The 22,407-nt window shown below is 38.1% G+C and overlaps 2 protein-coding genes, 1 long non-coding RNA gene and 1 pseudogene across 3 annotated transcripts; 2 read left to right on the top strand and 2 right to left on the bottom strand.

The window, feature by feature from the left end:
• Nucleotides 1-4,821: 4,821 nt before the first annotated feature.
• On the top strand, nucleotides 4,822-7,344 carry LOC109021002 (protein trichome berefringence-like 7). Its single transcript, XM_019003541.2, has 3 exons — nucleotides 4,822-4,903; nucleotides 5,121-5,316; nucleotides 6,494-7,344. Exons 1-3 carry the CDS (start codon nucleotides 4,822-4,824, stop codon nucleotides 7,281-7,283), a joined length of 1,068 nt encoding a protein of 355 aa, XP_018859086.2. The 3' UTR covers nucleotides 7,284-7,344.
• Nucleotides 7,345-12,523: 5,179 nt separating this feature from the next.
• Nucleotides 12,524-15,896, bottom strand: LOC109021006 (annotated as a pseudogene).
• Nucleotides 15,897-15,993: 97 nt separating this feature from the next.
• LOC109021005 (probable pectinesterase/pectinesterase inhibitor 51) lies at nucleotides 15,994-18,845 on the bottom strand. The gene is made up of 2 exons (XM_019003548.2): nucleotides 17,465-18,845; nucleotides 15,994-16,978 (listed from the first exon to the last, which is right to left on the bottom strand). The coding sequence occupies exons 1-2, from the start codon at nucleotides 18,525-18,527 to the stop codon at nucleotides 16,293-16,295; spliced, it is 1,749 nt and encodes a 582-aa protein (XP_018859093.1). The 5' UTR covers nucleotides 18,528-18,845; the 3' UTR covers nucleotides 15,994-16,292.
• Nucleotides 18,846-19,048: 203 nt separating this feature from the next.
• Nucleotides 19,049-20,765, top strand: LOC109021001. The gene is made up of 3 exons (XR_002001008.2): nucleotides 19,049-19,105; nucleotides 19,209-19,315; nucleotides 20,393-20,765. It is a non-coding gene; the product is annotated as an uncharacterized LOC109021001 (long non-coding RNA).
• Nucleotides 20,766-22,407: the final 1,642 nt, after the last annotated feature.

Here is a 22,407-nt window from a genome sequence, read left to right on the forward strand (position 1 = left end):
GTCATACTGCATCGGAGGTAGCCGTAGACGCCGTCTCATGTATCACTATAAGTATTAAATTTGAAATTAAATTAATGAATATCAATTAAATGAAAATAAATAAATGAAAATAAGAAATTAGAATAAATACCAGATCCAGACTGATCATCACCCTCCTCCTCGACGTCGGCCTCCTCATACTCAAGAACATCCGGAACATGAATTAGAGTTCCCTTGATCCAATTCTGCATGCAAATCAAAGCCTCCACAGTGGCAGGAGCTAATGAACTCCGAAATGAATCTAATACACGCCCTCCAGTGCTAAAGGCCGACTCTGAGGCTACTGTGCTAACAGGGATAGCCAAAAGTGTGCGGGCTATCTCTCCAATGATGGGATACTTCACGGCATTCACCTTCCACCAACTTAATATATCGAAATCTCGTGAAAATGGTAGAATCTCTGACTGAGCCTCTACAGAAGTCCGGAGGAAGGGGGTCTGCTCATACCTCTCACCCCACTCCAATCTACGCCTTTTCCCAACCTCGATTTCAGGAAACTGTGAGCCTGAGGCTGAGGGGGTAGATGTAGGTGCCGCAATATTACCACCCCTCAGGGTGGAAAACTCATCAAATAATCTAGTAAGGGTTTCCCGAACCCTTGCTGCAATAAGCTCCGCCCATACTTGCCGGTACGTAAGGCCCAATCCAAATATCATGCCATCCAACTTATACATTGGGTCAAAGACGACAGTTACATATAACAAAATATTAGCCCTAGTTAAATCTCTCCAATACTTGTCGTACTTTGACCTCATAATTAATGCCATCTCCCGCAGCCTAATGTGACCACCCGCGACCATGTTATCTAATTTTTCTTTTACCCTACATATTTGCTGGCATACAACATTGGATGTAGGGTACAAAGTTCCGGATAGCCTCGTGGTGACATCGTAAAAAAGTCTCAAAAACTCTACAAAAATAGTTACAATTTCCCAATCATCAGCTACGGGTTTCCCCAATCTCCCGTGATCATCAAAATATTTTACATATTGGATGTTTTCGTCACCCAATAATGCAAATGCCAGCCTATATTCTTGGGCCTCCTCCAACATCAGAAATGTTGAGTTCCATCGTGTAGGCATATCAGTACAAAGGCCCTTCTTAGATGCTAGACCCGCAGATCTCGCAGCAACATTGAATTTCTCCAATCTTGAAGGAGAAGATCTCACCCATCTCACAGCAGTCCTAACCCGAGCAATCGAGTCATGAAGATCTCTCAAACCATCACTGACAATCAGATTCAGAATATGTGCCGCACATCTCACATGCAGACACTCACCACCCATAAGTGTCTTATTTGCCTCTCTAAGATAAGTTTTCAAATGTCCTAATGCAACACTGTTAGACGAGGCATTATCGACTGTGACTGTAATAATTCGGGTCAAACCCCACTCTTTTATTGAAGCCTCCAAGACCTTCCCAACTGTCTCACCCTTATGATCGGTGATTTTACAAAATTTTATAATTTTCTTTTGTAATGTCCAATGGCAATCAATAAAATGCACAGTCAAAGACATATAATTAAAATTTTGGATCGATGTCCAAGTATCAGTGGAAAGACAAACAAATTGATCCGCCAATTGACCCATCAACTTCTCTTTTTCAATGTAAAAATGCTTTTTTACATCCTTTGCCACCGTGTGGCGAGAGGGAATATTAAACCTTGGTTCCAAGTAGTGAGAATACGCTTTGAACCCTTTCCCGTCAACAATTTGAAAAGGTAGCTCGTCCATTATGATCATACGAGCTAGATGTCTTCTACACTCATCGGGATCATACTTAGTATACCCCCTCAAACTTGCACCCCCACTAGTCTCATCCGCCATTTTTTGAAGTCCAACTTCTATACTAGATTGGCTTTTCTCTTGTAATGATCTTAATATTGGACTTTTTTTGCATTGCTCTTCTAAGTACACATTTAATTGTGAGGTGCCATGTTTCCTACAGTGGCATCCATAAATTTTTCCACAATGGTTACACTTGGCTTGGGGGTTACATGAGTCACCACCCTCTAGTTTGGTGAAATGACTCCAAATTGTTGAAGCAGGTTTCTTGCTGGGCTTGGGGGTGGGGCAAGGTGCCGTAGGGCTAGGGGTAGGTGTAGGTGTAGGTGTAGGTGTAGGTATAGAGGTAGGGGTAGGGGTAGGGGTGCCCTCGACCTGGAAAGGAGAACTCGCACTCGAATCCGCTGGCATATCCATAAACTAAAGCAAACAAGAAATCTGAAATAATAGAAAACATAACAACTATATAATGAACATAAAAGAAAAGTAGAATAAAAAAAAGTATCACACTATCACTTGATATTCATATATATATGTAAATATATATATTGTGTACTTTGGTTATAAATGTAATAAAGTATATTAACAACAAATACACTATATGTTGTTAATAAAGTATATTAACAAATACACTACATGAGGCAAGAAAATATGGATGTTTCCTTTATTTAAGTAAGGTAGAAAAGTTCACATCCAACAAATTAAAAAATATTAACGAAGAAATGACATCTTTTTATTTATTTATTTTTTTTAAATCTTCATCTCTTAATATAACATCAAATCATTTTTAAAATAATAAAAAATAATTATAAAGATGATAATGAAAAATAATTTTCTTTTTACTCTTGTAAAAGTAGTATTATGCATGGGTTGAAAAATGATATTTAGAGTAGATAAGTCTTGTGTATTTTTTTTTTAAAGAAAAAACTTTATTAGTAAATGTGAAACTTACAAGAATAATATTTTTTTTTAATGATGAATCTCATTTTTTTTAAAGAAAATCCTTAGTATACTTGTATAAATTATATCTTGCATTACTAGTCTAGAATAGGGTATTGGAGGATAATATATACACACACAAAGTTAATTTCCACACCTTTATTTTTCTAAGAAATTGCTAAAAGATGCGAACCAGATTTTAATGGCATGCAATTTCCTGTTTATATATTATGTTCTGTCGGTTTCTAACTTTCTGTGATCAAAAGGTTTTGAACTTCATCAAAAGGTTTTGAACTTCATCAACATGAATAGGTTTTATCAAATATTTAATATATGAATAATGAATAGAAAAATTAAATTAGTTTGAAAAGAATAAACTAAAAAAAATTTTAAAAAAATTAAAAATTTTAAAAAATATAATATATGGAGATTGAAGAGATTGTGTTGCATTGTTTATAGAGATTCCAAAAAACTAATTAAAGTCAAATAGAGGGAGGCCGCATTATTAGCTGTAGATCGAATATCCAATTGTTTTTTTTATTTGTTTTGTTTTGTTTTTATTTAGGGTATTTCGAAACCCTAAATTAATTTAGGGGTTTCAATCTTTGAAACCCCTAAATTAATTTAGGGTTTCGGATTTGAGCCCTAAATTAATTTAGGGGTTTCAAAGATTGAAACCCCTAAATTAATTTAGGGTTTCGGATTTGAGCCCTAAATTAATTTAGGGGTTCCAATCCGAATTAATTAGAGTCTTAGACACAATCAAATTCAATCCAATCCGAAATAATTACAGAAATGAGAAAAGAAACACAATTCACATTCATTATGTCACGGACTCATTCAAATTTCAAACCAAAACACATGCACAATCTAAGCTCCACAGCACACAATTCACAAAAATCTCATCCTCCATCTCCGATAAACCACATCCTTCCTCCAATCTCCATTAAAAATATAAATCACAAAAAAATAAAATAGGATAGGGTTTCTTACCTTCGGATCTTCGGTGAAGGAGATGCAGAAAGAGGGACCGGATGTGCATGGCGACGTTGAAGGAGACGCTGGTAGCTGGGTGCGGCGCCGGAAACTCAGAGAGAGGGAGAGACGAGCGGAGCTGGTGGGTCACTGGGAGGCACCGAGGCAGAGACAGAGAGAAGTGAGAGTCTGAGAGTGAGCGAGGGAGGGAGGGAATCGAGAGGGGGGGGAATTTCATTTCTAATTAACCCAGGCATGAAACGACGTCGTTTCATGCCTGGGTTTAAAAAAAAAAAAAACCTACGCATGAAACGACGTTCGTTTCATGCGTAGGTTTTTTTTTTTTATATATATATATGAACAGTGCTTATGCAGGGCGGAGCGGGTGTCACCCCCATCCCGCACCCGCCCCCGGACAAGGCGCCAGATGCGGGGAGGGTGACCCAGCCCCCGCATCTGGCGGACTGGGTGGTCCGCCTCGCCACACGGGTGCGAGGCGGAAGCGAGTCGGGGTAGCCGGGGCGGGGCCCCGCTACCCACCCCTAGCGTCAAGTGGCCCTTCCGATGTAGAATTCCCTCAATCAACGTGTAGTGTGCCACTCGGTTTCTAATCTTTCTCGCCTCTTGCCTCACTCATATCGTTCAAGTGTTGTTCTGGAGTCCCACTCTTAACCAACAAGTCGTTCACGTAGACCTCCATGTTTCTTCCTACTTGATTTTTGAATATACGGTTGACCAGCCGCTAGTAGGTAGCTCCCGCATTCTTTAGTCCAAAAGGCATTGCCGTGTAACAATACATGCCTCTGTTGGTGATGAAGGAGATCTTCTCCTCATCCTCCGGGTTCATGCGAATCTGGTTATATCCAAAGTAAGCATCCATGAAGCTGAGCATATGATGGCCTGCCGTGGAGTTGACGATTAGATCGATGCGGAGAAGTGGGAAGCTATCCATCAAGTAGGATTTGTTGAGGTCGGTCAAGTTGACTCACATTCTCCATTTGCCGCTCAGCTTTTTTACGAGTACCACGTTAGACAGTCATTCCGAATGAATCCAACGGCTAGCAGGCGATCCACTTCCTCAGTTATGGCGAAATTCTTTTCTGCACTGACACTTCGGCCTTTTTGGCTCACTCATTTGGCATTTGGGTCCACACTAAGGCTGTGCGGTATGATTTCAGGGGCTATTTTAGGGATTTTCTCATGGCTCTAAGCAAATACGTCCTGGTGCTCGGCAAGGAGTTGCTGCATTGCTTCATGGTGCTTCGTGCCTCATGTTTCATTTTGCTACCGATCCTTGCCATGGCTTCTAGTCGGTCTGAGTTTATGGGAATGAACTCCAACGACTCGTTTGGCTCCACCTTTCTGAGCTTCTTTTCATCTCAGATTCTGCCTTCGGCTGGGGCACAGACATAAGGCGATGGCAAGGTGCAGTCATCCACCATAGGGGACACAGAGCCCACCCAGCCATTCAGAGGCATCCCTTCTTGGGTATGCTCCCGCCTTTCTTCCATGAAGTCTCCTCCAATCCTGGGAGTTTGGATTTTTCGTTGGTTAGCTTCCATGTTCGTCGGCACCATTGGTGAGCTTCCAAGTTATTTGGAACGGGTTGTCGTAGGCATACGAAATACATGCAAGATCTTCAAAACACGTCATTGTTAATGTCGTCTTTCGTATGCTTTTGGGCCAGGTTCCAGCAACTTAGGTATTCAAAACTGAGCCTGCAAAACTAAAGGAGAAGACAACTAAGAGAAGGTGGCCTTGGGACCGGGGAGTCTCTAATGCCAAAGTTAGTATCATCTTTTGGATATTTGTAAATAAGTGAAAGAGTCTTAGGATCAGAGAGAGTTTCTCATACCTGGAAGTTACTATTTATACTGAGAGTCTGGGGGGAGACAGATCGTGTCTGCCCCCGTGGAGTGCATATCATTTATACTGTTCATTTTTTTAGAATCCTTTAATGTGGCGTGCCTCTGCGACAACGTCATTAATATGACGTGTAGCTCAGGTAGTTGTGCCATTAATGCGATGTGGCTCCCCGATTTGCTTTACCTGTGATGGTCTGTCGATGTGCCTATGTCAGAGGATCAAGGATTCTTCGTCTTTCCATTCTACCCTGTACAAATCCCCATGAGCGAAGCGTGGCCGAGCAAAGTCAGACCTATCTGTCCCATCAGCCACCATCGTTTATTTTTCCTTATAGGTGACTTACCTTAGGACCGAGTTTGGGTCTAGGGTTGGGTATCGGGCCAAAACCCAGCGATTAGGGCATGTTTCAATCTAGTTTTTCTTATGATTCTTTCAATCTAGCTGCTTTTGCATTAGGGTTTGTTTTTCTTATGATTTTAAACACTAGCTATCTGTTTTTTCAATCACCATCTATTACGGGTCCTCGTAACAGCGTGGTTCTGAGCATGAGTTTTTTAGTTCAATTCAACATGTAGATTGTGCAGTTATTTTGATTTATTGTCCTTTGGAGTGCCACTAATGATGCTGCTCATTTGATTTGAAAGTTGACGACTTTTTGAGCTCGATGTTGGTTTTCATGTTTGCCAATTTCGATGTGATAATGGTTGGATTTATATAGTCCTCGGATTGGTTCTGTAATGGGTCTCAAGTTATATATGGAAAGTTGGACTCTTTTGGATCCTGCGACTGATATTTTGTTTAACACAGGACGTGTTTTTTACAAGTTCTGGATGATTGAGATGGTGAATAGTTTTAATGAATATGACTGAGATGATGACTATTTTCAATAGGAGTGTATCCTTCAAACGCAGTACGTCACTCTGCCAGAGGGCCCCGAGCGTCACAAGCCCAAGGGTCCGGCGGTTGAGCTGGGTCTCCCGCAAATTTCATGTTCTTGTGGTGATTGGGTCTTTGATTTCATTCATCATAGCAATTGGTTGCGGTTATCTGTTTCTCCTCCCAAGTTTCAGCCAGGCCTTTCATGACTATGATACATCCAAATTTAATGGTACGTTTAGTAGTTGCAATGTTTTTTATGGAAGTTGGGCGCAGGATGATAGTTACCCATTGTACAATGCTACGGAATGTCCTTTTGTTGAACAAGGATTCAATTGCTTGGGAAATGGGCGGAATAATAAAGATTATCTTAGATGGAGGTGGAAGCCCAAGACTTGTGATATTCTGAGGTTTAATGTGCGGAATATATTAGAAAAGTTTAGAAGCAAAAGAGTTGTTTTTGTTGGTGATTCTATGAGCCAAACACAGTGGGAATCTCTGATATGCTTGCTTATGACAGGTGTAGAGAATAAGAAAAGTGTCTATGAAATGAATGGGAATAAGATTACAAAGCAGATTAGGTTTTTAGGTGTTCGGTTTAGTTCCTTCAACTTTACTATCGAGTTCTTCCGTTCAGTTTTCCTGGTTCAGCAGGGTTGGATGCCTAAACATGCACCAAAGAGGGTCAAATCCACGCTTAAATTGGACAAGTTAGATAACATTAGCACCCATTGGATTAACTCAGATGTTCTCATATTCAACACAGGACAATGGTGGGTGCCGGGGAAGCTTTTTGAAACGTAAGTTTCTCATTTTTGTACAAATCTCTATTTAACTGTGCTTTTCTGTATGAAGTTTCTTGCTTGGATAGAACTACTGGGATTGAATCATAGGTTCTAATCCATGATTTCGATGGACAGCACACAATCCTAATTCCATTACTCTAACATCCAAATCAAAGCTGTGTATTACAAACAACATTTTTTATAGGTAAAATCAAAAGTGCATTATAAACAGCATTATTATCACTTCACCACATTGTACTTTATATAATTTGGATTATGCACAAAAGTTGTATTGCATAATCCAGATATTCATAGTCCATTACCCATTGGAATAGATCATAATGGTGTTAAGTTTTTTTAGGGTCAGAGAACTTAGGCATTGGATGCAACTTTTGGTAACAAAATTTGTAAGCCTGGAACCTTTATTCCCTGTTGGCTTCATATCTATCAGCATTCTGAGATGGTAAAATTTTAACACATGGAGGAATGGAAGCAACTTTCCTAATTTTCTAGATGAGTTTCCTATTGGATAGAATGGCTTTTTGGTGCCACTATAAGGAAACACCTCCCGAATGAAAACTTCTTAAGGAGATAGCAATGTATGGATTTTTTTTTTCCTGTTCTTTCATGTGAGGATATCTCCATATCAGTTATCTTTTGTGCCAGTCAATTCATTGAGCTGCAGGATCTTCCACTTGAGATTCATTCTGGATATGATATTCACATTTATTCCTTTGTAGTGGTACTTCAGCATGCGTGGGTTTTGATTCCCTGTAAGACAATCCAAGGATCACCCTTCTTTAGTTTGGAAGTTCAATGGAGTGGCAATTGTTCGTGGTCTACACTCTTCATCTGATTCTGAAATCCTTTTACACTCCCCTTAACAAAGCCTTCATCCCATAAAAGCCTTCTATAACACTTGTCCCTGACAGGCCAGCATGATTTTTGTCAGTCCCACTCCATAGAATGACTACCAATGTGGATTTTCTGCAAGTGAATCGCCAAAACTCTAGCCTACAGGCACCTATGGTGTCTCATCTCATATGCCAGAAAAGTTGAATTAGAGTTACTTATGCATTAAGTTTATTTTTTGTTATTATCTTTTATTCTCAGGCAGCCAGCACCAAACAATCCCAAAATTCTCAAGATAGCAACGGGTTCTCAAAAGTGTAGAGTTACACGGAGGATACAGTTTTGTAACAGGCAATGATATTTTCATTCTTTTTGCAATTCTTCTATCTTTAGAGGGGCTAAAAGTTTCTCTGAGATATAACAATTGTGTTCATATATATTCATTAATCGCCTTCTATGGCAATGAAATCTTTGTTCAAACGAAAGATATAAAGGAAGAGATTGACTATCTTATATATCGTTTTTTGAATTAGTGAATCCATCTCCTCATCCACTACCTCTTTCCAAAATACAGAAACAAGTGACATTAAAACTTCTTCTAAAATAATTGGGTTTTTCTCAATATTATAAATATAATAATCGGGACCAAAGTGTTTTTCAATTCTAGCTCTCTTACTCTCTAATTCAAAACTTTCTTCATTTTCTTCAGGAGTAGAAGAATTAGTTTCAGAAAAAATATTTTGTCTAAATTCTTGACCCCTACTATTTTTGGATTTAAAATGAAACTTTTCTTCAAGAAAAATTGCATCACCTGATTCAAAAATCACTTTATTTTTAATATAAAAAAATCCATAGGGTGTGCTATCTTTTGCATATCCAAAAAAGATGCAAGTGATAGTTTTAACACCCAATTTGGGCCTTTTAGGATCTGTTAGCCTTACAAAAGCCAAACAATCCCAAACTTTAAAATATCTCAAATTTGGCTTATACCTTCTCCATAATTCAAAAGGTGTAGTTTTTGAATTTTTATAAAGCACCCTATTTAAAATATGACAAACAATCAAAACTGTTTCACCCCAAAAACTTGAGGGAGCATCTGAATCAATAAGCATGGTATTCGTCAACTCAATCAACGTTCTATTTTTTCTCTCAGTCACACTGTTAGATTCAGGTGACTATGGTGCAGTAGTTTCATGAATAATCCTCAATGACTAAACAAAAGTATTAAACTCATTCAAATCATACTTTCGGCCTCTGTCATTTCTAAATCTTTTAATCTTTCTACCAAATTGATTTTCAACTTCATGGAGGAATTCTTTAAATTTTGCAAAAGCATCACTTTTATTTTTTAATAAATAAACATACGTATATTTTGAAAAATCATCAATAAAAATGATAAAATATATATTTCCTCCATGTGTTAAAAGTCCTTCAAATACACAAAGATCAATTTGAATTAAATCTAACAATTTGATTTTTTTTCAACACTTTTACGAGGTCGTTTTGTAGTTTTTGCTTGATTATAAAGTTTTTAAAAATCTTTTGTCAGTTTGGGAATTAGTCCTAAACAACTCATGATTGCAACGTATCTACTATTGATATGACATAAACGTGCATGCCAAAAATAGAAGAAAGCATATAAATAGATATATTTGATGCTTTATTCTCAACGTCCAATTTAAACATTTCATCACAAACATAACCATTGCCTACAAGAACTCCATTTTTCATAATAACATATTGATAAGAGTCAATAGTTTATTTGAAGCCCGCTTTGTTGAGTGAAAAACTCGACATCAAATTCTTCCTCATAGACTATGTATAAAGCACATCTTTGAGCGTCAATATACGTCTAGAAGTGAATTTCAGTTAAATCTCACCACTCCCAACAACCTCGGTTTTATCTTAATCACCAAGCGTAATTACTTTCTCTTCTTCAAATGTAGTATAATTTTTCAACCAATTTTAATCATAGCAGGCAAGTCTATTGGCACCAGAATCTACCCACTACCCTTCAACAAATTCATGAAGCAAGTTAATGTCTATAATCATAGTTACAAATGGTTCATCAGTTACGTTAACTTGAAGATTATTTTCTCGCTTCAAAAACTTACAAATTCGAGCAAATTGTCCACTTTTACCACAAACAAAACTAGATTGATTTTGTGAAGGGGGTCCTTAACTCTTACTCTTTTAGCTTGGAAATCCCTTTTTGTGAGGTCTAATTTTTTGAAAATTTTTCTTTGCGGCTTCAAAAACTATTTATTGAATTCCAACCTTTGGGCAAGACCCAATTTTCATAAATTAAATTTACCTTTATCGTGAGAACGTATGAGAGGCTTAGATAAAAGAGCACATTGCACTTCCATATCTAGAAATAGGCTTCATTGAAATGGAAGGGCTTGTTGAGATCTCCAATGCTTTCCACGCATTTTTTGGTTGTAGGCTCCATTTGAATCTCCTTAAAATTATTAGTGAAATACACAATAATATGGTAAAAATTACAATGAAATTAACATTCAAATAAAACCAATTTGGACTGAGGCACGGAAATCTCGTTCTCTTTAAGGAGATTCAAGCCCTCTATGATGTACAAAATTTCAAATTAACTGATGCTATAGAACTGCTCTTGACTTGACTCCTCCAGGATACAACAACCTAACTGATCTTCATATAGCTCGAACCAACTCTGCATAAGTGGTTGAGCTCAAAATTTCACCAAAAAATCACCTCTTTTATCTAAAAATACTCCCAAAATTTTCAACGTACAACCTTAGTTTTTTTTTTTTCCCCCTCTCTACTGGTTTTTTTCTATATATTGTATAGAAAGACAACACCCCACTCAAATGGAAAATCGACACGAGACATAGATCAGAGTGACTAATTCCTATCAATATGAAGAAATTCATGTAGCACTGCAATGCCGTCACCGTTTTGACCATTCTTATCAATATGAAGAGATTCATGGCCTAATTCATCTCATAAAATCGATTCTACAAGAGAGAATTGTTTATTCCTTATAAACATGCTCAAGACATTGTCCACACCCAATATAAGATTATTCCTCAACACGGATGCCTCCTCTATCAAAAAATTAAACCATTCAAATAAAAAAGTAGTCGTTTTTCTTCCTGCAACTGTGCAATCAATGAAAAAATAAATTGACAAAAGGCTGACCTTTTATAAAGGAAACGGCAAAATAGGCCATCAAGATTGTTTGTCCCTGAAGGTTCTCCCAAAAGGCAGTTTGTCCAAAAACCAATATAACAAGATTGTTTTATCAACCAAGGAAATCGGGACTACTAGAATGCCTAATATACAGTTTCCTCGAAGATCCGAGATTGCGTTTCAGTTTCTCCATTCCCATGGAATACTCATGTTTCATTAAGCATCTTGAGCCGTACAATCTATAAATGATTAAAGAAAGTGGGAATATGGTTAATGCAGGTATCAATTGCACTAAACTCGTCCCACAGCAAACAGAGGAAGTAGTTGAAAAGGTGGAATCCTCTTGTCTAGCTGAGCTGTCCAGTGTCAAAACAGAACATGTTTCCTGGAAAGTTCACCTCAGTGTAAGAAAAAAGTGTGAGTTCATGACCATTTAGTCAAAGCAACCCAACAAACATCCTCAATGGTTAGAGAAGATACCCAACCGATCAAGTAAAATGATGCTAGCCTACATATCCCAAGGTCAAGCTCCTTTATATCATGATCATAAGATGAGAGTACAGCATGTCTACATTCGTCCTCTCTCATCCCTTCAATTTATCTTAAATCACGGTGTCATCTCTCGTATGAATTTCAAAATTGGGCCGAATAAAAGTTGACTCGATAGTCCCTCATCCCTTTAACATACTAAGATTTTCTCTCAGCATATTTTCTGGCAAGCCAACGTTATCATTATAGGATTTAAGCCGTGTGACCAGATTTTCAATAGTAAAAGCCTATGTATGATAAAATTGGCTTGATGCCTTGATCTATGACCATAAATCTAGTACAAAGAACTCTAGCTCCTCAAAAAAAGGAGCATAGAGGTTCTCTTTTGTTGTGAAATGTTATGCAAAACATACACATCAACGATGACAAATAAAGTAAAAACAACACAATCAATAACAAACTGCCTACATCCACAAAGCTGTAAAAATCTTATTAACTAGAGGAGATTAAAATCACTCAATCTCAACTCACACTCTCTAGGGCTTTTTGCTCACTCACACAATATGCACTCACTAGACAATTGTCCTATCTAAAAATATGTTTGAGGCCGTCCAACACAAATCTAATATGATATATTTATGCAAAAATTGTGTACTACGCTCGAGCGTAGTGTTGAGCGCTACTCGAGCGAACTCTCGGACTTGATCTTCGCTCGAGCGGTATGTCGAGCGAAATTTAGCTCGAGCCAACTGTCAAGCTACACCCCCAACAACTTTTACTCATCTATTACTAAGATCGTTGAATACATCTCTTTTACACTTGAAAATTAATATAAACCTACATAGATGAAACCTTGAAAGACAGACTATGCCAAGATTTACAGAGGTGAGAGTGGCACTTATCAAGGATCAATTGCCATGGGAGTAATACGCCTCTTAGCTGTTTTATTTGAGATGGGAGTACTTGTTGAGCTTGGTGATGCCAGTTTCCCTTCATTCTTTCCTGGTTCTGATTTAGTGCTCTCTGCTGCAACATCGCTCCTAGTGGCATCAATTATCATCTCCTCTCGCTTCTGAACAGGGTCCCTATTGTCATCACCCGTGACATTTGTTTCTTCTACAGCAGGTCAAATAAGAGAGGAACTAAGCACTTGCAAGGGGGAAAAGAGGATTGGTAAAGAAGTGATAAAAATGGGAAAGAAGAGGCAAGACCTGATAAAGAGATGGGCGATCCCAGTTCGTCGTGTTCAAATTCTAGTAATGTTCAGTAACCATCTTGGGAGGATAATGCCAAGTAACGGCCTTAAGGTGACCTTTGAACACAAAAAATGGTAGGCATTCAAAACATTATCAAAATCATCAAAAGAATTGTCAACATTACAGTAGGAACATATTGCATGGGAACTGGTATAAAATTTACCACGTAATGTCCGTTATGGCTGCTTAGTGAAGACCGGCCATTATTGCAATTGGAGGAACACTCTCCATGTCATAAATGTATAAAGAATTTAAAGTAGCGACGGCAAAAATGAGGCAATAAGGGAGCTTAAAGAGTGCAGCTGCACAATTTATCGAAGATTAATATCATACATTGGCCTAAACAGCAATAATGTTTTGAAACAGATTATCCTAGGAGTACCTGGATTAGTTCCCCTGAGGCTAAAAACCACAGGACAGAAACGAACCACCACGATGGGTTTACTGGCACCTGGGAGTTGTAGAGCAGGCCTGCATGTGATAAATTTTTAAGAAAATGAATGCAAGACAGAAGAAAGTCTCCTTTAAAGCTATTTTATTGATTAAAAGTGTAGTTATTGCGTACTGAAAACAACAGATTGCTATCAATTTAGCTGAATTGCATTAAGAGATCAGGCTCAATATCCAGTGCCCATAGCTCGTCTTAAGAATGCAACAGAAGTGAAATATCAGAAGGGACAACTAAAAAACTATGCAGCGAAAATCTTGCCTTGAGAGATCCTTTCTGGAAAATATGTATGCTGTATTTACTGTTTCAGATGCAGGTGAAATCTTGTAAGAACCTGAAAGAGTAAAGGGAGACAATCCAATGAACAGTCTGAGATGATTAATCATTGGCATGAATACTCCCCAAGTGTGATAGGAGACTCTATGGTGTTGATGACAATCACATGAAGCAACTGGATAATTCCATCAAGTTACCAGATAACCAAGATTCAAAGAAAAAGTACTAGACTGCATAAGTCCACAGGAGATGGATTGATATTTAAATATTGGTCAATACCTGCAGGCACAAGTAAAAATGACCCATCAGGTGACCAGGCTAATCTTCGGAAGAAAGATGGCAATGTTTCATCATGAAAAGGATGGTTTTTTACAGACTGCACCAGAAACCATTCACAAAAATTATAACATCCGAAAATTCTGATATACAACTCATAGAAAACAAAGATAATCTAATATGTCCTTACCTTAGAATCATCCACTGATGGCTGTTCTGCTTTTGTAATGACCATGAACTTGGTTTGTCTCGCACTGTGTTAAGAGTATGGGGGTTGTCCAACAGACAAAATGTGAGTCACAGTCTCACAGAAGAGCATTCAATGTTGCATAACAAATTGTTTCTTTCCATGTCACTCCACACTTACAAATATCATTTCTCGAAAATCTATGAATCTCAAGTGCTGCCCAAAGTTTGATTGGTTGTATTTTCTTAAGAGTAACATTAGATACAATTTTAGGATATGTGAGTTCCACACACTCTTTAAGAAAAAAAATGTGATCTATAATTAAAAAATTAATTTTTTCATGTGGGTTCTAAATTTATCCACATTTTTTAAAAAGAGTACACACAACTTGCAAACACTAGAGTGACAACCACAAAGTATCAACAATCACCGCAGCACAGCTGCACAACACAATACAAGTTGTTGAAATAGCTCATTGTTTAGACTGCTACCAAAGCCATCAACCACCATAACCACTCTCTTGGAGTTTGGGTCTAGAAAATACTTGACAGGATCCTTCTGATCTATATTTTAGGATTTGTTTTTCCTTTTTTATGTAGCTTTATCAAAGTTAGCTCGAGGCATTTGTTAAGATTCTACCCCTCTATCGGTTTACATTTTTTATGATATTGCCATTTTGATAATACTAATACCATATTAGAATGTAAGTTCGTCAAAACATAACCTCGCAAGGGTTTTAAACATATTAGAGGGGAAATGTAACACCATATTTCTCTAGAAAGGTAGCGAATGAAATTTCACATTGTAAAGAGAGATTTCTTGACATTAATAATGATTTTAATTGAGTTTCACTTATGCTCAGGCCTGTGGTCTGATGGCACAAGACCCACATCTCTAAAATGGAGACCACCAGTTCAACTCCCCTCCCCTAATGTATAAAAAAAAATTGAGTTTCAGTTATAATTTTGAGTAATTTTTTTTTATATATAAATTAATATATTACCTTAAAACTATTACTGTCAAAAGTTTTAACCGTTACTTTGCAGCCAAATTGGCACCAAAGCACATGTGAATCATCGAGAACCATAAGCCAGGCGTTAGAAAACAATTCACCGTACGTTGTGCATCATGTGATTGCAAATGAGACTCGAGTCTTTGTCTTGTATTGGGTGGACCCATACCATACCTGCTGCATAGCATCATGTGAACTTGGGAATAAACTTTCATGCTTCCAACATTTTTCGCATAGAATCAAGCCCGTGATTGCAAAAGATACAAGTCTTAGTCTGCTTTTCAAAGACCCATACTTCAGACTCCCAGTCCCAGAAGTTATTTGTCAAAGAAGAAAATGCCCATCATTCTTTCAATTCATGGCGTGAATGATGGTCGATGACTATACAAGCAACGCCATTAAAAGTACCCACTAAGTCACGCAATTCTCCCACTTCACCTCTCCCAAGCATGGTCCTATTTGGCATATGGACATGGATAATCATATCAAAAGGAGGATATTATTGGCAGTAAAAAGATTCTCTCCAGTTATTGCTTGAATTTAAGGCCCCTAAAGAGAGTAAAAAGTGAAATGAGCCATACAAAATGAGCAATAAACGTTTTAAGGGAACCAATTGGGCTTCTTGTTGCAACTGCACGTATCCTGCAAGTCAAGAAATTGATGGCCAGATGCCAATGCCTTTGTACCATTACTAGCATTGAAAAAGTCCATGTTATTCTCTCTTTTACGTTTGTTCAACGTGCGACTTGGTGGCAACCTCCAACATCAAAATTCAATGAGTTTTAGCACAATCGTGTAATATTTTATACAATGAAATAAAAATTACACCCATCCAATTCTACTCTACCTTCCCCAGGGTTACACAACAGATGCCAGGAGAGAGATCTACTAAAAACACAATGATATAAATTTACTAAGACTGGAAACATGCTCAAGCATAAGCCCCTCTGTGAAGAGATACCACATATGGATGGAGATCAAATGTAGCCAAAAATTTGAAATCTCCCAATATTGTTGTGTTCCAGACACATTATGGCCAATATTTCTGAAAAATTTGAAGCTAATTAGTGAGAAGATGGAATCCACTCATCTCCTTGGATAAAATTCTCGACGGAATATGTGAGTATGTGCTCTGTTGGGATCTGGCTACTCCAGGTTACTCTCTTGGACAAATTAGAGCCTGATCCAGAATTCCCAAATTCCCCATAATAGAGTGTTTTCAAAGCAAAATCGCCATCCCATGGCATCCAGCCTTCTGGTGTAATAAGAACTTCTAAGTTACAGTGTATAAAAACTGTCCTTGAATACAGCTTCCATGGCCTCCCTAAATAGTTATGGTGTACTTTGGGATTGTTATGAAACAGTACCATGTATTCCTCGGTGCCATTTATCAAGCAATTCTGAAAAACAAAACCTGTGGATTGTGCAGGGTCGGTTCTGCCATGTGCAGTGACAGCATTTTTCTCGCCCTTTGCTGGATTTACTTGCCGGGGGCAGACTAAGATCTGGCAGTCTTGAAAAACTGATGCTGAGTTTCCAAAAATGAAATCCACATTTCCCTGGATGCGGCATGATTTGTAGAATTGACGGAGGGAGCGAGCATAGAGTGTATCTTGATTGCCTAAGAATTCACAGTTCTCAATAATGGATAGATCACTATCTGATTTGAAGGCCACTGCTTGGTGTGCATCAGGACCGGCCTTGTTCTCGATTGTGAGGCCGCTGGCCATGAATCCATCACCAAGTACACCTGTTTCAGAATGATTCAAACATAAGAACAAGAAGGGAATTTTTTTCAAAGCAACTCAAGAACAAGAAGGGATTAACAAAGCAAAGCTCAAACTCATAAATTTTACAGCTTCCCAACATCTGCTCTCTCGGGTACTTTTCTACCACTTCATAAAAGAAGTCATCTACAATTGTAGTCAACATTTTATCTTTTGCTTTTAGTACTAACTAGCCCTTTTTCCTAAGCTCTTGCTACTAAATAGTTAACTGTGAATAAGTTTGCAACCCAATTTCATTTCACATGGGCTCTACATGGAAGGATGGACTTGTGAGTGCAAAAGGCTGTAAAATCTACTAGAATAATTTATTCATAACTGCATAACATGAGAACCTCCCCAACAGTATTTATTAACTCCATCCACAACCTTGAAAATAAAAACATATGACAAAACAATAACAAGGAAGAATGGCCAAACACAATAAAGTAATATGCATTCAAAAGACTTACCAACTGTGGCTGTGTTGTATGTCGAAATCCCAGGCTGGCCGACGTTCAACGACCCCGTAATGACCGTTTTGCCCATCCCGTCTCCTAAAAACACCACGTTCTTCTTCTCTAACGGGATTCTGACGGTTTCCTCGTACACTCCCTCCCTTATATGTATCACGAACTTCCGTTCCCCGGCGTTATCAGGTGCGGCGTTCACTGCCTCCTGCACCGTCTTGTAGCACCCGCCACTTCCGTCCTTACACACGGTCGCGTCCGCCATTAGCTTCGACGGGAAGCCGCCCCGGAAATCCGACCCAGAGCCGGCACCTCCCTCCCAGAACCCGTCCCGCTCGGTCTTGGGCGGGGCCCACGACCCGGTCTCGTTCCCGAAAATGCCGTACGAAAACACCATGCTCAGCGCGTTACTCGTGAGCCCAACCAACGAGTCCAGAAACGACATCGTCGAGTTCACCATCTGGGTGTCGTTCGCGTACTTGAGCGCGGACCAGCAATCTTGTTGGTAGAGCAAGGAGGCGCTCATCCAGGTCCTCGCATCCTTGATCCTGCCATGTGGCAGTGCGTCTTCGGTAGTCCGAGAGATCCGGTACTCGGAGATTCTGAGGGACTCCAGGCAGTTTTTGGCGGCCGTGGTGCGGTTCGCATTCCCCGCGGAGGAGTCCAGGATGGACTTGACCATGGATTGGGCGGTGTGGAGGTTCTGGGAGGAGACCCAGATGGCGGACTGGATGAGCTGGAGAGGGGTGGGGTTGGGGGGCACGTGGTTGGATTGGGTCAAAGAGGTCTCGCATGTGCTAGGGAAGCGAGTGGCCTTGCAGCCCTGGCGGATCGCGGGAGAGATGGAGGAGGGAGCATCAGGACTGGGTTTGTTGGCACCGGGATGGGTTCGGGAGTTGTGTTGGTGGTGGGAGGCTGAAGAGAGGGAAAGAAAAAGGACAAGGGAGACAAAGAAGATGCAGGCCATGGAAATTACAAGAAGTGTGGATGGCTTAGAAAACAGGAAGGTGTTGGAGCTGCTTTTATGGACAAGTTTTGTGGATTTTCTTTGATGAGTAGTGGCCATATCGAATCGATCCACTAAATTAGCGAGCAGTGGAGAGAGAGAGAGAGATCAATTTGGATGGTAGTGTGATTAGGTGGACGCGGTAAGCATGAACGAGGAGGGAAGGTGCGGTGACTCCGAAATGGAAAATGGAAGGCGGGGTTGGGTTCACGGGAGATTGATGGGGATTGGTAAGACTCAAAAAGTCACGGGTTGTTAAGTTATTCGGTAGGGTAGAAGTTGAGCGAGCTGTGTGCCTGCGTCTTCGCATACAGACTCAAACCATCAAATGGGTGGGGGAATGCTCTGTTTGGACTTTTTGGAGAAGACGGGTCGCGGGGAAACCTTCTGTATTGTTCCGCATCACACTCGCCTACTCGTAAATAAAATAATAGTCTTTTATTATAAGAATTCATGGATATCGGCTCAAAAAATCAAAAAATCAAAATACTGTATTGGAATCAAAAAATCTCTCAGCCAAATGTCAATATAATTTCATAATTTGATTATATTTGTCAAAAAGGTTTTACATTGGACTAGCCATTGATTCAAAACTCAATATATGAGCTACAGTAATTCTTGGATGCTCTTCATTGTTAGTGAGTCACTGTTCACCATTTATCATATTATTTTATTATTTTCATCAACTTTCTCTCTATATTTTCCTCATTCTTTTTTCTCTCTCTCTCTTCGTCTCAAAAGCTACCCTGCGTTCTGTTGCCTTGCCCTTCTTCACCCGCAAGCTTTCTCCTTCGTCTCCTTCTCTCCGTCTGTCGTCTTCTTCGTTGTCATCTTCCAAGCATGTGTTGGTAAGTCTCTCTTCCTCACTCTACTCTCCCTCTTCTCTGTGCATTTTCTCAATCTCTCATCTCTCTCTTCTCTTTTCCTTTAAAAGTAAAACACATGCCCTGACCATTTAAACCATCTTTCGTTGTCTCTTTTCCTTTCACAATTCAAGGAATGTGAACTAGTACTCTATCTCTCTGATTTTAGGTTTTTTTGCACAAATTGGATTTTTCTATTTTTTCTTCAGAGTTTTCTCATATCTGTTTCTTCCTTTTTCTTCCAATTTTTTTATGGTTTCACAAGTCTTCGAATATCTTTTTCCCAAGTTAGTTTTATTAGATTTATGTATAATTGTTGATTTTGTTGCTGTGGATTTGAGGCTCATCTTTTTTTGTTTTAGACTTTGGACTGGTTTATTGACAACGCATTGCTATGACTTTTTGATAAATGTTTGATTGGAAATTTTCTTTTGTTTCTTGGAATTTAATGCTTCCACGACTTCTTATACAAAGTTGGTTTATAGTCATTTTGTGGCCCATCACCTTGACTTATCAAGTGGTGCTTCTTTCCTTCAAGGTGAAGGTACAGGATTTAATGCGTTATGGGTGTTAGGCTATTGGGCTTTCTATCTCAATGCTATTGTTATCTTGTTATTTCCTTCACAGTATAATACAAAAGTACCCTATTTTATAACAACCAAAAAGCAAAGAAGATTTTTAATATTTGAAACCTAATAAAGGCCTTTTCATGCTTACAAGCATTGATTAAGTGCCAAAGCCCACCATTGTTTCTTACTAGGTGGAACTGGACTTCACAAGACTCCTAAGAGCTCTAACTAAATGTATAATTCTAGATATAACTTGAACTTTCTTTGGGTTGTTACACACGATGTGTATATGAGATGAGATAACTTTCATACTTACATTTGAAGTTACCTTACTAAGAACTAGTATGTCAAAGGCATGATTATCTTAAATAATTTGCTCTAAATGTATGAAAAAGTGAGTTGAATGTGGAAATTAACTTTGTATGATTCTCGTACTAACGTTATTGCAATCTCACATATAATGGTCGTAATTCCTGAAGTTGTTCTTTGCTAGCTTTGCTCTTGGTTGGGTAATCACGAATGGTGCTAGCCTTGCATCTTATCCAATTGACACTGTCCATAGAAGAACAATGATGACATCTGGTGAAGCATACTTGAGTTCCTTTGATGCATTCTCTCAAATCCACAAGAATGAGGGTCCCAAATCTCTCTTCAAGGGAGCTGGTGCAAATATACTCCATCCTAGTCCATAGTCCTTGGTTGTCAAAGCGGTCTTAATTTCACTTTGTTAGTTTTTTATTCATACGCAATTATAATTTGCTCCTTTTCGAATTATTACCAATTTCAAATTTGGGGGAAGCTTTTACTAAACATTGATGATCATTGTCTCCATATCATTTATCTCCCAAGGTTTTGTTTTACCCTAGATGTTATTTGGTCTGGAATTATACGTATGCTTATGTCAAACAGTAGGGCACAAGGGTTGATTTTAAGTAGAGTGACAAATTAAGGCTCAGGTAGTTGGAAAAAAATAATTTTAAATAAAAATTAAATTATTAATTAATATATGACGCATATTTGTAAAATATTACAAAATATTTTTTTTATAAAATATTATTAAAATATATAATATTATATTATTATTTTAACTTTAAGATCACTAGTCTAATATAGATTCATCTAACCAAAAGTTAAAAGCTATAGTCAAAACTTGGATTTTTAGCTAAAATTTGGACTTGGCAAGCTCATTGCCAATGCTCGACCTTTTTTTTCGTTCATTTATATTATAATAATATTTTATCTTCTATGGATTTTCGGTAGACTTTAACTTTGCGTTCATTTTAAATAAGAGATATTTAATTAGCTTCTAAGATTTGTTTTAATTATCTTTAAAAAAATAAAAGAGGAAATGACAAAAAAATTTAATAGAAAAAACTAGGCCCAAAAAAAAAAAAAAAATCAACGTGACCAATCTTAAGCAAGATTCTTTTATGCCCGTGGGAAAAAAAAAAAAAAGGAAATAGAAAAGCAAGATGGTTTCGTAATCTAGGTTGAAAAATACTCTAGCGGGATTATTTTTTTCAGTTGTGCTACAAAGCCTCCTTGTAATGCACGAAATAAACACGTGGATAAGTTAAGCTAAAGAAAAATAAAATAAAATTATAAAACAAAAGTAAAACAGAAAGGGTCATAGACTCATAATCCCTCCCTCACATGAGACTATGAGACTCCCTTTTCATTTGCGTTGCACTCCTCCAGCAGTAGTGAGAAGCCCATTTCCCAAATGAAGGTTCTTCATTAGGCCAGCACTATTGATTCGCCCATCGCCCAAAGGAAGCTGCCTAGCTATCGCATCTGACTTGAAATTATTCAAAGAGATTGGTTTTAATTTGTATTTAACTGGAATTTGTTTTTAAAATTGATTGAGCGTGCAGTGTGTTCCTCAAGTAGTGAAAGAATGGTTAAATGCACCTAAAGTTATTGTATTGCCAGGCTTTAGAAGAGGTTTGGATTCAAAATCCATTTCAATCCACCACAACTTATCTCATCTTGTCATTACAACTTTCTTAAATCTTCACATAAAATATAATAAATAATTTAATTTTTTCAAATCTCAAAATAACTTTTTCAAATTTTCACACTAAATATAATAAATAATTCAATTTTTATTTTACTATTCACAAATCATCTCAACTAATCTCGGAATCCAAACCTCTCCTTAGTAGATTTGGTAGGTTAAACCTAAAAATGTGATTGTGCTATTTTATTTGGAATAAATATAGATAGAGGTCACTATTGAAAGTATCTATTTTGCACACATGATGTGATATTATCTAGACCTCACATCTTCTCAAATGAGTGTTGGAAACAATCAACTAGAAGTAGTCATACAGTAAGTGCAAAATGTATACTGCTATAATGACTTCTCTATAGAATTACTCTTTTATTTTTCAGAATAAATCTTAGCATCAGCTTATTGTTTCGGATCAGCCGAGACACACCTTACGTGGAAAGTAAATTGTTTTCCCCTCCTCGCTATCGCACATTCCTGTCTCACCCATTTGAAAT

The sequence above is a fragment of the Juglans regia genome, chromosome 1 (assembly GCF_001411555.2).
Source record: "Juglans regia cultivar Chandler chromosome 1, Walnut 2.0, whole genome shotgun sequence".
NCBI classification, from domain to species: Eukaryota; Viridiplantae; Streptophyta; class Magnoliopsida; order Fagales; family Juglandaceae; genus Juglans; species Juglans regia.